The sequence below is a fragment of the Rhinolophus hipposideros genome (genome assembly GCF_964194185.1).
Source record: "Rhinolophus hipposideros genome assembly, chromosome: 21".
In the NCBI taxonomy this organism is placed as follows: Eukaryota; Metazoa; Chordata; class Mammalia; order Chiroptera; family Rhinolophidae; genus Rhinolophus; species Rhinolophus hipposideros.
Window position 1 is genome coordinate 38,045,925 of NC_138067.1, and position 15,365 is coordinate 38,061,289.

The following is a 15,365-nucleotide window of genomic DNA, read 5'->3' on the forward strand; positions in this document are numbered from 1 at the left end:
GCCCCCGCAGTTCGACCCCGCCCCCGGCACCCACGTTCTCCGCAGGAATTGAAGATGAGGTTCCGGCCGAGGGGCGATCGGAGGCAGTAGCGCGCCAGGGCGCACAGTGGAAACTCTTCCTCGTCCTCGCTGTTGGGCGGGCAGCGCTGGGCCACCGCGTAGAGTGCGCGACCCTCGGCACTGCGGTCGCGGGCCAGCTGCAGGAGCCACACGGAGGGCCCGTCCACTACGTCGCGCCACGCGCGGCACACTGGGCGGCAGCGCGTCACTAACGCGCGCGGCGGCACGTGGCTCAGCACCAGCACCAGCAGCTCCGGGGGCAGCGCGTCCAAGGCTATGGGCGGATCCGCCGGCCGCCGCCGCGAGGGCCGGGCGCCCATGTCGGCTGCTGGAACCCTGCGGGTTGAGAGGGGTTAGTGGGTCAGGGCAGTCTGGTCTCGCTCCACTTCTCCCAGGACACGAGGTCCCGGCCTCTTGGCCGTGACCCCACCAGCTCCAATGGATGACAAGGGGACTGCCGTGGCCGCGAAAACCGGGCACGTAATTGCTGCCACCTGGCTCCGGAGGGACGAGCAGAGGGCTTTCCCTCTGAGCAGGATTCCCCTGGCCAGACCGTGACTCCACCAGGACTGCTAACCACAGCTGCCATTTCGGGCCGGCGCGCTTGTGTCAGGCTAAGCACTTTATGTATACAACCACAAGCACACTGAAGAGCCACGAGGAAAACCCACCTAGGAGGAAACCATTTCCACCCCTTTCCCCAACCTGTCCCAACTCCTCGGGCCTTTGGAACTTCATGAACTGTCTTCATTCAGCAAGATTTATTTTCTCAGTCTCTTCACTGAACATTCTTGCCACCTTCTTATCCTAACTAGAACCCAGCTCTCCTGAGGCCCTTTCAAGTGGGTAAATCTCCTTGCTCCTTGGTGCTGCTTCCAGACCATTCTCCCTGCACTCTCCCCTAAAGCCCCCAGCCATGAACCTTGTCATCATTGTGGAGCGAACCCACCATGTGCACCATCTGCTGACCCAGATCACTACCTTTCACTTCTCCATGAGTTTAGCTCCAGGCTCACTGCCAATTCCCTGCTCTCATCATCATTCTTGGTGATTTCCATATCCAAGGAGGCGATCCTTCTGCCACCCCTCCCTCTCTGTTCCCTGACCTGCTCTCCTCTCAGCCCCTCCCTCCCATGGTCGCTAGCCTGTGTCTCAATAACCACAGCCTCACCAGAACTTCAATCGTAGGTGTCTTTCCACTCGTCACCTCCTCTCTTTCCAGCTCTCCCTCTAGTGCTCCCCAATCCTTCCATCCCACGGCTATCCTTTGTGCCTACCTGCTTTTCACTGCCTCACAGCTCCTCAAGTCTTCATTTCTTCCTAATCCAGTTTACATTCCTTGATTAATCATTAAAAACATTCTTTGCATACACCCTGCCTCCTCTGGCTTCCTCCTACAAGTGACCCTGTTTAAATCCAGCCACCTACCCTATGTCTGTACCCACACAGTTTAAAGTGGTTGAAGAACAATACACAACTCCACTGGCTGGTCTCACGTCAAGTTTGTGAACTTGACCTTCAAGCCCCTAAAGCTGCCCAGCAATCAGATTACATTTCTCTTATCCACTCTCTCTTCTTCTGTACAGATAACTATTTCACACCTTCTCCCCTTCCCCTATTCCATCACATCTCTTCCCACCTCTTAACTGTCCCCTTGCTTCTTATTTTGCAGAAAAAAAATGCAAGTGATGAGAAGCGAACTTCCATAACGCGCCCCATGCCCTATCGACCACCTACTTGCCCTGTGCCCACACGTCTGCCCCTGCTCTTTCCCAATGTGACTGCCCCTGTGTACGTCAACCCATCCCTCCCGCCCACTCCAGGTCTTGGTCTCACAGCTGTCCCCTCTCTGCTGCCCCTTCAGTTTCCCCCTCTGAACTGGATCAATCCTGTCATCCCACACAGTGTCATCTCTCATCTGAAAACAAACCTCTTGATCCCACCTTCCCTTCCAGCTATGGCCCCATTTCTTTGCTCCACTTCATAGTAAAATGTCTCACAAAAGTTGTCTATACTCACTGCCTCTATATATTCTACTCCTGTTCTCTCTTAAATCTCCTCTAATTCCGCTTTACCCCTTCCTCACCCTGAAACGTCAAGGTCACCAATGGCCCTCTTGGTGCTAACCCAATAGTCGCTGTTCAGTCCTCACCTTGCTTGACCTGTCAGCAGCACCTGACACAGTGGGATTACTACCCCTTCACTTAGCTCTGGGCCACCACAGATGGCTCTTGATTCCTCCCATCTGCCTGGTGGCTCCTAGTCAGTCTTTTTGGCTGTTGTTCCATCTCTCTGATCTTGCAATGTCAGAGATCAGCCCTTGAACCTCCAATTCTCCAGCAATACTCACTCCCTTGGGGATCTCATCTATTCTCATCACCTCTCACCTGGACCATCTCTGTCTCCCTTCTTCTTTGCCCAATTGTCTGTTCCTCACAAGCAGCCAGCTCAGGTGTGAATACCTGAGTCAGATCCTGTCCCTCCCTGCTCAGAGCCCTCGAGTGGCTTCATCTCACTTATGTTAGAGGCAAAGTCCTCACTGTGACCCACAGGGGCCCCCATGACCTGCCCCCATCGCCTCACTTCCCTCATTGCCCGGTCACTCACTCACTGCCGCAGCCACACGGGAGAGCCACACATGTCAGGCTCTTTGCACGGGCTGTTTCCTCCACCTGAAAGGAACTCCATAATCTTTGCTCAACTCCATACTTCCTTCAGGTCTGTCGTGCGGGACGGCCTGCGGGGTCTCTGCTCCCGCTCCCCACATAAGAACGCAGGATGTGGTGAAGCCAAAAAGGAACACCCACGGAGCCATAGGTAGGGGAGTCATACCACTATGGTCTCACTGGAGGCTGGGTTCACACGACGTGCGACCTGTTGTCCGCTTTGCTGCCAACCGACTGACTCTCCTCGACTCTCCTTGACTTCCCTCCACTCTCCTCCGTAGCCGCAGCAGTTATATCAGTGGCCAATGGCTCAATGGTTACAGCTAACGGCCAACCAATCACAGCTGACAGCCATCTACTACCTGAGCCAGCACCCCTCCACGTGAGGCCGAGAGCCTGGAAACTGCTCTCTGGGGCTCTGTCCCCACAAGGTCTTTGCTCAAATATCAGCTTCTCCATGAGATCTTCCCTGGTCACCTTATTTACAATTTCAGAGCCTTATGACCACCACCTACTCCCCCTCCCCTTTACTTTATGCTTCTCTAAAGGTCCCATTGCCTAACACACCCCACACCGACGTAAGTATATGTAATTTACTGAATTATCTTCTTGATTGTCTGTCTCCCCCAACACAGTGTAATCACTATGAGGACAGAACTGTTGTTTACTTTGCATACTGCATACCACAGTGTCTATGCCAGTGCCTGACACATAGTAAGTGTTCAATAAGGAGATGTTATATGAACACATCATCACATTAGAAACCCACTTTCACCGATGAGGAAACTGAGGAATAACAGGGTGAACCACCTTTAACAAGAACTCAGTGATCCCTTAGGGTGGCCAAGACCTAGTGACTCATGTCATTTCCCTATCAGTGGTAGAACAGCCGAGTGCTAAAAACCTTGAACGTGGATCTAGCCAGCTTGGGTTCACGTCCCAGCTATGCTCCTTGCTAGTTGCATGACCAAGGGCACTTCACTTACTCTCTGTGTGCCTTAGTTTTCTCTTCTGAAAATGGGGATGTTAACAGCACCTACTTCATAGAGTTGTTGTGAGGATGAAGTGAGTTAACATTTGTAAAGCATAAATCAGAGTGATATTAATTTAATATTTAGCACTAAATTGAGTTAGCTGCTACTATTATTACATGTCATAAAAAGATGACGAGCAACCATTTAGCTACGATAGTTTCATGTGGTGACATTTACTGGGCTCTTAAACTGCTGTGCTGCACATTTAAGCTGGATCATCTCACTGAGTCCCATCATCTTATTTTAATGACCAAAATGATTCTCGGAGGTTGCCTTGGGTTAAAAGGTTGCAATGATCTAATACTTGTTCTGTTACCTAACACCAGGAAGTGCTCGATTCGTGTCAGCTGTGTGATTTTTAAATGAATCGAGTAAGGTCTCGTAAAGAAATAAGCCTGTCGAGGTGGACGGGTGGCTCAGTTGGTTAGAGTGCGGACTCTGGGCAATAGGACTGCCGGTTCGATTGCCCACATGGGCCAGCGACTATGCCCTCCGCAACTAGAATGAAGTCAATGAGCTGTCGCTGAGCTCCTGCTGGGCTCCGGGGTGGCCAGATGGCTCAGTTGGTTGGAGCGCGTGCTCTCAACCACAAGGTTGTCGGTTTGACTCCCTCAAAGGATGGTGGGTGCACCCCCTGCAACTAACAACTGTGACTGGACCACGACTGGACCTGGAGCTGAGTTGCGCCCTCCACAACGAAGATTGAAAGGACAACAACTTGGATGGAGCTGATGAAAGTCCTGGGAAAAACACACAACTGTTCCTCAATTTAAAACAAAAAAGAAATAAGCCTGTCTCAGACAAGAGGTCTGTGGACATGGCAAGAAGCCCGAATCCCCTTCACTCCCACTACAGAGTGACTCAGTTGTGGAGACCAGCTTTAGAGAGGGTGTGCGGCTTCCAGTTGCATTAAAAATTAGCTGCAACTTACAAGCAAGTCTACTAGCTTGCCGGGCAGGACATGAAATTCACCAGAGCATAGCTTTGTGGGTGTGGGTCACTGGCCAATGGGGGATTTGGGAGCTAGGGGTGGCCCCGCACACTGAGGAGCAAATGTGCTTTATGAGAGTCCTGGGACACTCTGCTAAGAGCCATGAGATGCCTTGTAGCCACGTGTCCACATGGATGAATGCCAACCACTGGCTGGGTCAGTATGGGACATGTAAGGCACAGCACTGCCTCCTGCCTGGGTGTTTGGGAGCACGCGTGTGTATTTGAGAGGGAGATTATTTTATTGGTTGTCACTATGACTGGGGGATGCTACCGGTATGGTTTTCAGGGACCCATGATGCTATGGCAGACCGTATCTTCCCCAAATGGCGACAATGACACATCCTATCTGACATGCTCTTCCAGGACTTGACCTCTCTTCATTAAATAGTGGACTTCAAACCCCTTCCTTTGACGTGGGCAGCCCTTTGTGACTGCAGAAGTGACTGCCAAGGGATTTCCAAGGCCAGGTCATAACAGAGGATAAGGCCTCTGCCTGACTCTCAGGACATGTGCCTTTTGAGCCCAGAGTCCAGTGGTGTACGGCTGAATGTTTAACAATTGGTTCTCCAGGGGGAAACAGAAGTCTAGGTTTATAATGTTTGCTGATTTTTTGTGGTGTAAATTCACTGACCATGGCTGATTGCAAGCTACCAATATGACGGACGTCCCTGAACAACGGAGTTGGAAATAATTGCCCACAATCCACTGGAGCTGGTGCAAGCCACTCCAGCACACTATTGCCGGGATCACCACTGAAGTCTGGCTGCCCTGAAGTCACCATACTGGAGAGACCACATGAAGAGAGAAATGCCTGGAGCATCCCAGCCGTTTGAGTCTCCCCATCCCACGTGCTACCCTGTTTCCCCGAAAATAAGACCTAGCCAGACAATAAGCTCTAATGTGTCTTTTGGAGCAAAACTTAATATAAGACCTGGTATTATATTATATTATACCCGGTATTATATTATACCTGGTCTTATATTACAGTGAAATATATAGTGAGTGAGAAAACTCACTATATAATAAGCTTTCAGATGACCCAGCCCCAGCCATTGTCTGATGGCAACTGCATCCATATGAACCCTTAAGAACTGCTTAGCTGAGTTAAGTCAATCCCCATAAAAAAATAAAAAAACAAAGGTTATCGTTTCGATCACTATGTTTTGAACACTAGCTAAATGTAACAATGTTCAGTGACCTGGACTGCATGGGACGGGTACCCCCCACAAAGAACTGGCCTGTCCCAATGCCAAGAGCCCCCGATAGAAACCATGGGTGCCCCGACTGCTGATGCAGATCAAAGTGGGTTCAAATCCTGACTCTATCCACTTCCTGTCTGTGTGATTTGGGGCAAAAAATAAATGTATCTCCTTTGAGCCTAGTAAATGTAATTCAGGAATAGCATTTTTTGTTGTTGTTTGTTGTTTTGTTTCTAAACAATGCTGTTTTAAGGTAATATATAATACCTATAACATATTTCATATATAGATTCAGAAATCTTTATTGTTTTTACTCATTGCCTATTCTACGGGGCTAATTCTTTCTCTTTTTTCCTCCATTTTTAAGATTGTGGTAAAATTTACATAACATAAAACTTACCATCTTGACCCTTCTAAGTGTCTAGTTCAGTGGTATTAAATACATTCACACGTTGTGCTACCGTCACCACCATCTATCTCCAGAACTCTTCTCATCTTTTAAAACAATAACTCCTTTCTGCCCCCAGTAACCACTATTTCACTTTCTATCTCTGGTTTTGACTAACTCACCCATATAAGAAAAATCATACAGTATTTTTTTTTGTAACTGGCCTATTTCACTTAGCATAATATCTCATCATCCATGTATAGTATGGGCCAGAATTTCCTTCCTTTTTAAGGCTGGATAATGTTCCACGGTGTGTATATACCACATTTTGTTTATCCATTTATCTGCTGCTAGGCAAGGGTTGTTTCCATGTTCTAGCTATTGTGACTAGTGGTATTTTTGTTGGCGTAATACCTTTATTTCATTTTATTTAAAAATCTGGAATCTTTTGTATCTTGAGATTGTGATCGATGCTCAATGATTCATTTCATGATGAATATATCTGCTGAGTGACAACGAAAACTTCTCTACCACGAGAATTTAAGGCAGCATTCAAATTTCAAACTGGGCAGAGGTACACTCATTTAGAAAGCTTTTTATTTTTCTGTTCTTGAGCTGAGGGCTGGCTAGATGCATGTAGTCATTTATAAAAATTCATCAGGCTGTACATTTGTGCACTTTCTATAAAGGGTTTACTAAAAATGATAACAATAAGAACAGATAATAGTCCATGGTAAGGAACAAAAGATATCAAAAAACCTCTTCCCAAAGTTATCAAACAAAAGATAGGGCTATTTTAAAATGAAGGAACCTGTGGAAACTATTTAGAGTGAGCTTATCTCTCTTCTCAATAATGCCTCAAATTGTGTAGGGCCAGAGACCTTTTCATAGTGACTGGAAAATTGTGCACAAAAATGAGACTCAGTGAAGAGTCTCAGTGAAGACATCATTGACATGGTTTGTTTGTTTGCTGGAGGATACTTATACAATAACCATTATTTAATTATTCTTTTTTATGGCTCTGGGGATAGACTGGGCTCAGTGAAGCAGTTCTCAGGGGCTTGTACGCAGTTGCCCTCAGGCGGAGTTTGCTGCTGTGTCATCTGATGGGTTATTCAGTCCTGTGTCTAACAACCTTGGATAGGGTGATTCAAACAGCTGGGGCTCCTCCGGCATTTCTCTATCTCCACATGGTCTCTCTAGCTAGCCCATACTTTTTCCAGATATATACTGTTGACAAAGATCAAACAATACAATTTCATTTTTGAGGCTCATGATTCATTAAACTTTCAGTTAGCAGTGTTGTTTTTACTTGATTAACTTTATTACCTAATTGCTATTAACATTAGCAATTTTATTTCAGTTCATTCGTAAATTATTTTTATTTTTATCAGTTAACATATTAGAAATAATTTATGTATAACTCTTATATGTTTAAAAATATTTTTTACTTGATGTGATATGTATTTTAGTACCTGAAATGTCATTTCACTAGCTTCTTATCTTGTTTGGTGACTTTGGAAGACTGAATAAACTGTTGCTATGAATAGTCATATTTCAATATCAGGCTAAAAGCTCTGTGGGCATTACCATTGTCTCCCCTTCTTAGGAGTCAGTGTTCATTGTAATTATTTCAACTTTTTTGTATGCTTGACAATTTTCATAATAAAATCATGGGGGTAAAAGACCCAACTGGTAAAGATTCAGTGTCCATAAATCCTATTAGGACCATTCTGTAGAGAGCAGGCAGCATGTGAGGGTTCCCAGGCCCAGGGCTGCTGCCCTCAGCAGAATGGGTGGTGGTCAGGAGGTCCCACCATGGTGGCAGATGGATGATCTTGGTTCAAATCCTGGTTCTGCCTCTTCCTGGGCAGGCTATCTCTCAGGTATGTTCTGACCTCTGAGTCTCAGCTTTCTTGCCCATAACACGGATAATTTTTGTTCTACTTCAAAGGGTTAATGTGAGCAGTAAAGGACAAATATCCCTAAACCATATCCAGGACGCAAGGAATAATACCCAATGATAATTTTTAAAAAAAGTTTCTACTTATTAGGATGAGGTTTTGATCATCTGAAAGAATCAGGAATCTAATGTGAGATGCCCTCTGTGGATTCACTTTGGGGAGGGGGCAAACAGGAGACGAGAGTGGGCACCTAAACTCTGCCAACTACTCACAGCTCTGATGTTGAACTTGAACTCCTCAGGGAGAATAAATGAGCAAGCCACGAAGCCAATGCCCAAAACCATCTCCAATAACACCCCCGAAGACATATTCACCAGTGTGAGCTGGGGTACCTTCATGTGGGGTTTGGGTGCATTTCTGCTATGTGCGCTCCCACGTGCGGTTCTTTCCATTTATATTTGCACAGGAGTCATGTTTCCCAGAATGAGAACCTTAAAAAAGAAATCTTTACTGATGTATAATTTGCATCCAATAAAATGCACTCGTTTCAAGGGTATAATTGAGTTTTTACAACTGTATACAAGCACGTAACCATCACCACCACCAAAATATGGAACATTTCTGTCACTCAAAAAGGTTTATATCTTCGCAGTCAAACCCATCCCCATCCCCACCCCAAGCCAACCACTAATCTGCTTTCTGTCACTATAAATTCAATTTTATTTTCTAGAATTTCATACAAATGGAATCATACAGTGTGCCGGTTATTGATTTACTGTCTCACAGCTTCAAGTTGCGAAACTGGAGTTTGGCCTAAATTTTTTCGCCAGCTGACGTGATGTTATTTTTCCAGTAGAGGGAGCCAGAGAGACGTTGCAGGAGGACAGGGTTTTATTCCCAGCTTCCAGACGTGGTTTTCCCCAGGGCAGGCAGCTACGGCTGCCCCGCTCCCGCAACATGCAAGCTTCTCCAGTGGTTAGCAATCAACAGTACCCCGCACCCAGCATCTTCCCCTAGCACCCACTTCTGGTGGTTTCTTAGCTCAGTGCCTGTGGTGAGACTCTTCCTTGTGAACCACTTTCCCCAGCACCCTGTAGAATGGACTTCTGGAAAGTTAAAGAGGGTGCATTTCCAGCAAGTTCCACAAGTGCAGCACCACAGGGACTGCTTTGCCCTTTGGTGAGCCACAGCCAATGTGGTCCAATGAGATCAGGGTCTCTGGGGCTGTCAAGGATAGCCATCTTTTCCGAGCTCTCTCTTAGATCTTCGGCGTACTAGCTGCTCCTACTATCTATTGTTTCTATATTTTTTAGCCTTCTCTTTATGTCTTAGTAGCCAATCCCTCTTACTCTAATGCTCTGCAGAATATTTAATTCTGTATATTAAACATTCTCCCTTCAAATGACTGTGGGAGTTCAGTCTCCTGATTGGACCCTGACTGATATATATAGAATATGCTTCCTGTGTCTTTTCTTCAGCATAATGTCTGTGTGATTCATTCACATTGTTGCGTATATCAGTCCATCCCTTTTTATTGCTGAGTAGTATTCCATTGAACAGATAAACCACAATCTGTTTATCCACATACCATGACGGATATTTGGGGTGTTTCCAGTGTGGGGCAATTATGAATAAAGCTGCTATGAACATTCATGTACAAGTGTTTATGTGGACATGTGTTCATTTCTCATGAAGAAATACCTGGGAATGGAGTTCTTGGGTCACGTGTTAAGTGTATTATTTTACTTTGCAAGAAAATGCCCGATGGTTTTTTTCAGCCTGATTGTGCCATTTGCGTTCTCAACAATGTATGAGAGTTGCAGTTGCCAGCACCTGGTACTGTCAATCTTTTTAATTTTAGACACAAGGGCTAATGACTTCCTTTCCATGCCTTCGGGAGGTTTTCTTCCACCTGACATTCTCCTTTATTCACTTTAAATCTTTGCTCTTGAACTGTAATGCCTGTGTTGTTTCTAACCTGCAACAAATAGTTATATAAAAATAATCAAGAGGACAAGATTAAAATCCTTTGCTCCTTAGAACTATTTGCTTGTTCAAAGAGTCAGTGCATCTTCCCCTTCAAGAAGGCAGAATGAGCTACTGATTACCAGGGCCTATACATGAGACTTTTGGTATTCTTTTTAAAGGCACCCCTTCTGGATGAATGCAACCGTGGGGAAGCAGGGCCTGGTGATCAGAGCAAGGCCTGCATCTGAACCCCCACTCCCACCGCCGCCCCCGCTGGCCTCATAATAATAACAGCTCATATGTGCCTGGTTCTGCATTAGATGCTCTTGAAACAGGATCCCAAGATTCCAAGTTCAAATGCCTACAAGAAATAGGCAGCATCTTAAAGGAGGCCGAGTGGGTGGGAGAAAAAGGGAGTGGTAGAAACCGGCAAATCAGAGATGACAGCCAGCCCAGAGACTGGGTCAATACTCACTCTGCCTGATTTACTGCCAAGCAGGAAGGTGGGCCCAGTTTGGCCACATCTTCCAGTTTTTCAAAAGAATCTGGAAATCCCAGTTTTTATGTGAAATCACGCAATTTTTAAATGTTAACAATGCATTAAAGGAATTAAAGCATAGTATGGGCCACGTAAGATAGACCTGTATAGCCAGGAAGAGACTGGGGTGGCTGTTTTGTGACTTCTGTGTTATTCCAGTTGATCTTTACAGTAGGAAGAACCTGAGGCCCAGAGAGGTGAAATGAGTCACGTAAGGTGACACAGAAGTCAGAAGTGGAGTAGGGGTTGCAATCGGGGCAGCCTGATCTCCCTCTCAAAGGGCATTCTTTCTACGTACAGCAAAGAAATTGAAAAGCAAAGGAAACAGGAGGAAGACCATCAATAAAAAAGAAATGTTGACATATTTCTGAAAGACAGAAAGCAGACAAAAGCATAGGGGCCAGGACAGAACTCAAGATAGTGAAAAGGGGACTTCCAGGACCACTGAGAGGCTCTGGACGCAGAATCAAGGGTCCAAAGGGCCCAGGCTGGAGTCGTGCAGATCAGGAGTGAGAAGGCAGAGTGAGAACAGAGGTTAGTCCATCTTTGAACAAACTGTGCCTATGGGCTCCCTGCTTCCTTTCTTTCCTCCCTCATGCTCTGCCACACACATTTCAGGCTGCCAAAAATTCACACACAAGAAAAACAAAACAGTAGTGGATGATGGTACTCTAGAGAAATTGTATGAAGCATCTGGGAAGAAGCCAGGATGCTGGTGTGCCTGAGCACAGCCTTTTCCATTCCGGCATCTGGGAGTGAGCTCCCAGTAAAGGTTGGCTTTGTCCTACCAGTGATTTCAAAAAAAGTCACCCAGCCCCTTGTTTGCAAATGTGATTGGACCAGCAAGGATCACCAGAGGTTTGAAGAAAACTAGCAGCCTGAAAGAGAAAGAGAAAAAGTAAGGTAAACAGGTAGAACTAACACGAACTGACCCCAGAAGAAACAGAGGTAATTCACAGGGATGAAAGAACATAAAGGCAAAGAAAACACCCTCATTACTACACTCAGGGCCGCCTTCAGGCTTCATTGGTCAGGGATGTGTGACACATGGCCCCACACTTAGAAGGGCTCTATGCTTATTTTAATGCTCTCCTGTTGCCAACTTGAAATTCTTAATCATTTTTGAACAAGGGGCCCAACTTTTCATTTTGCATTAGGCCCTGCAGAGTACACAGCTGGTCCTGGGTACACTTAAATTTGAGAATATACTCAAAACAAAACAAGAATAGGCTACTATAAAAGGAAGAATGCCTTCAACAAGAAAATAAAGTCCAAGAAATAGATTGGATGTGTTAGACATAGGAAAATGTTTCTCCTGAAAGGGAAAAATTAAAGCTATGAGGAACTACAGGAAAAACAAAAAACCATTTAAGAAAATCACGATCCAAATATGATATGCTCTAAACCGTATCCATGTTAGGTCCATTTGACAATGTGCAAGAAAAAGGAAACCATTTGAACTGAAGGCTATGGGCATTTTCCTCATAGGATCCCTGTTTATTGGTTTTCATGGGAAAAGACTGTCTTTTTTTTTTTTTTTTTACTTATATAAAATTGACACATAACACTGCGTAAATTTGAGGTGTAAAACATGTTGATTTGATGCATTTATATATACCCTATTTCCCCAAAAATAAGACCTAGTCAGACAATCAGCTCTAATGCATCTTTTGGAGCAAAAATTAATATAAGACCCGGTCTTATATTACAGTAAAATAGGATGGGGTCTTATATTAATTTTTGCTCCAAAAGATGCACTAGAGCTGATGGTCCGGCCAAGTCTTATATTCGGGGAAACACAGTAGCAAAATGATTAGCATTGTAGCATTAGCTAACAGTTTGATCGCATCACATAATTATCATTTCTTTTTGTGGTGAGAACATTTACTATCTGGTCTCTTAGCATAAAGATTATCTTTTCAACAAATGGTGCTGGGAAATCTATATGCAAAAAGATGAATGTAGGCCTTTACCTCACACCATACACAAATAGCAACTCAAAATGAATCATACACCTAAATGTTAGAACTCTTAAAAAGAATTTAGAAGAAAACCAGAGAAAATCTCACGATCTCGGGTTAGACAAAGAGTTCTTAAATACAACGCCAAAAGTGTGATTCATAAAAGAAAAAAATGGATTAATTAAACATCATCAAAATTTAAAACTTTTGTACTTCAAAAGACATCATTAAGAAAATGAAAAGACAAGCTATAGATTTTCAGGAAATATTTGCAAATCACATATCTGATAAAGGACTTGTATCTAGAATATATAAAGAACACTTAAAAGTCAATAAAAAGACAAACCAATTAAAAACTGGACAAAAGAATTGAATAGACATTTCACCAAAGAAGATATACAAATGACTGATAAGCACATGAAAAGAGCTCACCATTCATCATTAAGGAAATGCAAATTAAAATTACAACGAGACACCACTTCATGCCCACATAGAATGGCTAATGTTCAGAGCGATTGGCAAGAACATGGAGAAACTGGAACCCTCACACTTTGCTGCTGGGAACGTAAAATGGTACAGACACTTTGAAAAATAGCTAGGCAGTTTCTTTAAAAGTGGAACATTTAAAAAAAAGAAAGATAAACAAAAACTTACCATGAAACCCAGCAATTCTACTAGACTACCCAAGACAAATGAAAACATATGTCCACAAAGACTTGTTTACAAATGTCATAGCAGCATTAAATATTTGGAAACAATCCACATGTCCATCAAATGGTGAATGGATAAATAAAACATGGTCTATCGATATAATGGAACATTGTTCAGTAATATAAGAAATAAAGTAGTGGTACATGCTACAATGTGAACGAACTCCAAGAAGCCAGACACAAAAGGCTACAAATATGAGGTCCACCAACTAAGTTTGGGAACTCATCCTAGAAAAAGTGCTACGTACTTCACTGCTGAATATCACTACGGTCACCTTCGAAGTCCTCCCCTTGGGAAGCTATGCACCAACACCAGCGCCTAGTCCACCCTTCAAAGCAATTTTGGAATGCTTTCTGGAATGGCCATCAGAGCTGTCGTCGTATTACCCTTGATGTCCTGAATGGTGTCAAAGTGTCTTCCTTTCAATATTTCCTTTATCTTCAGGTAAAGAAAGAAGTCATTGGGGGCCAGATCAGGTGAGTAGGGAGGGTGTTCCAATACAGTTATTTGTTTACTGGCTAAAAACTCCCTCACATGAGAGTGCCATGTGAGCTGGTGCATTGTCGGGATGCAAGAGCCATGAATTATTGGCGAAAAGTTCAGGTTGTCTCTTTTTCATGCAGCCTTTTCAGCACTTCCAAATAGTAAACTTGGTGAACTGTCCAGTTGGTACAAATTTATAATGAATAATCCCTCTGACAGCAAAAAAGGTTAGCAACACCATTGCACCAAGTTCGCAAACTTAATTGTCAGACCTTGTAATGTATGATGTATTTATATGAAATGTCCAGAAAAGACACATCTGAAGATACAGAATGTAGATTAGTAGTTGCCTACGACTGGGCATGGAAACAGAGAGTGATCACAAATAGGCACAAGCGATATTTTGGAGGTGACAGAAATGCTCTAAACTTGTGGTGATGGCAACAGAACTGTGTGAATTCACTAAAAATCAATTAATTTTTGTGAATTTTATTCTATGCAAATTACACGTCAATCAAGCTGTCCAAGACACCCCTGCAAACAGTCAAAGTATGTAAGACTTAAATATGGCAACAGAACAGACTATTGATGTTATCAACCTTGACAGTGTGGAAGTAATTGTATAACCAACAAAAGATGGGAAATAAAAGGTTGCGAGGAGGGGAAGCCAAAATGCTGGGCTCACCTACTTCCTATCATCATGGGAATCAAAAACTGCCAGAATAAAAAAACAAAAGTGAAGCATAAAATATGAAGTTCCCAAGTAAATAAGAAACGATCTAAAAAAAGTACAATTATTAAAAACTGGTGGAGTGACCAAGCAGGAAAGGAATATTCAGTGGGCTAAATACCACCTTTCATCGCAGTCAGTAATAGATGATTCTGAATTTCTCTTTTTGTTTCTCTGTCATTTCCATGTCATCACCTTTGCCGTTACCCAACTACCCTCTGGGCCACAGTGTGGGTGAAGTGGAGGCGAAATTACTTTGGCTTTTTGGTATATTCTAATTTAACTGTAATGAACATCATGTGTAATGAAGAATATGGGCTTTTTTTTTTTTAAACCAACCGACCGACCAACCAATCAACCAGTACAATGTCACCATAATTTACTTAAAATGCTCTCACTGAGAATTCATGTACACTCCTGTTGGGTGTCTAAATTGGTATAATCACTTTGGAAACTAGTTGGGCATTTTTTACTGAAGTTGAAAATACATCTGCCCCATGATCCAGCAATCAATCCCCAGAGCCAGGAAACACATCCTAGAATATTCATGACAGCATTGTTCCTAACAGCTCCAGCCAGAAATGACCCGCATGCCCATCCATTCTAGGATGTATAAATAAATTAAGGTAGCCACAGAGTGGAATACTTCATAGCAATAAAAAGGAGTTAACAATAGTACCCATAACAGCATGGATGAAACCAAAAAAAAAAGCATAATTTTGGGTGAAAG

General features: G+C 43.9%; 1 protein-coding gene across 3 annotated transcripts in view; it reads right to left on the reverse strand.

Moving 5' to 3' along the window:
- Positions 1–15,365, reverse strand: part of LOC308490406 (F-box only protein 17) — a 28,041-nt gene that overhangs the window by 8,125 nt on the left and 4,551 nt on the right. For 2 of the 3 annotated variants that reach the window (XR_013992202.1, XM_081032549.1), the window contains exon 2: positions 35–396. Coding sequence is in view for 2 of the 3 variants with exons in the window: in XM_081032549.1 (XP_080888675.1) it covers positions 35–380 (346 nt within the window). In the remaining variant the exon portion in view is untranslated. Of the gene's footprint in view, positions 1–34; positions 397–1,337; positions 1,382–15,365 lie in introns of those variants that run through there. The other variant, XM_081032550.1, reaches the window with a different exon arrangement.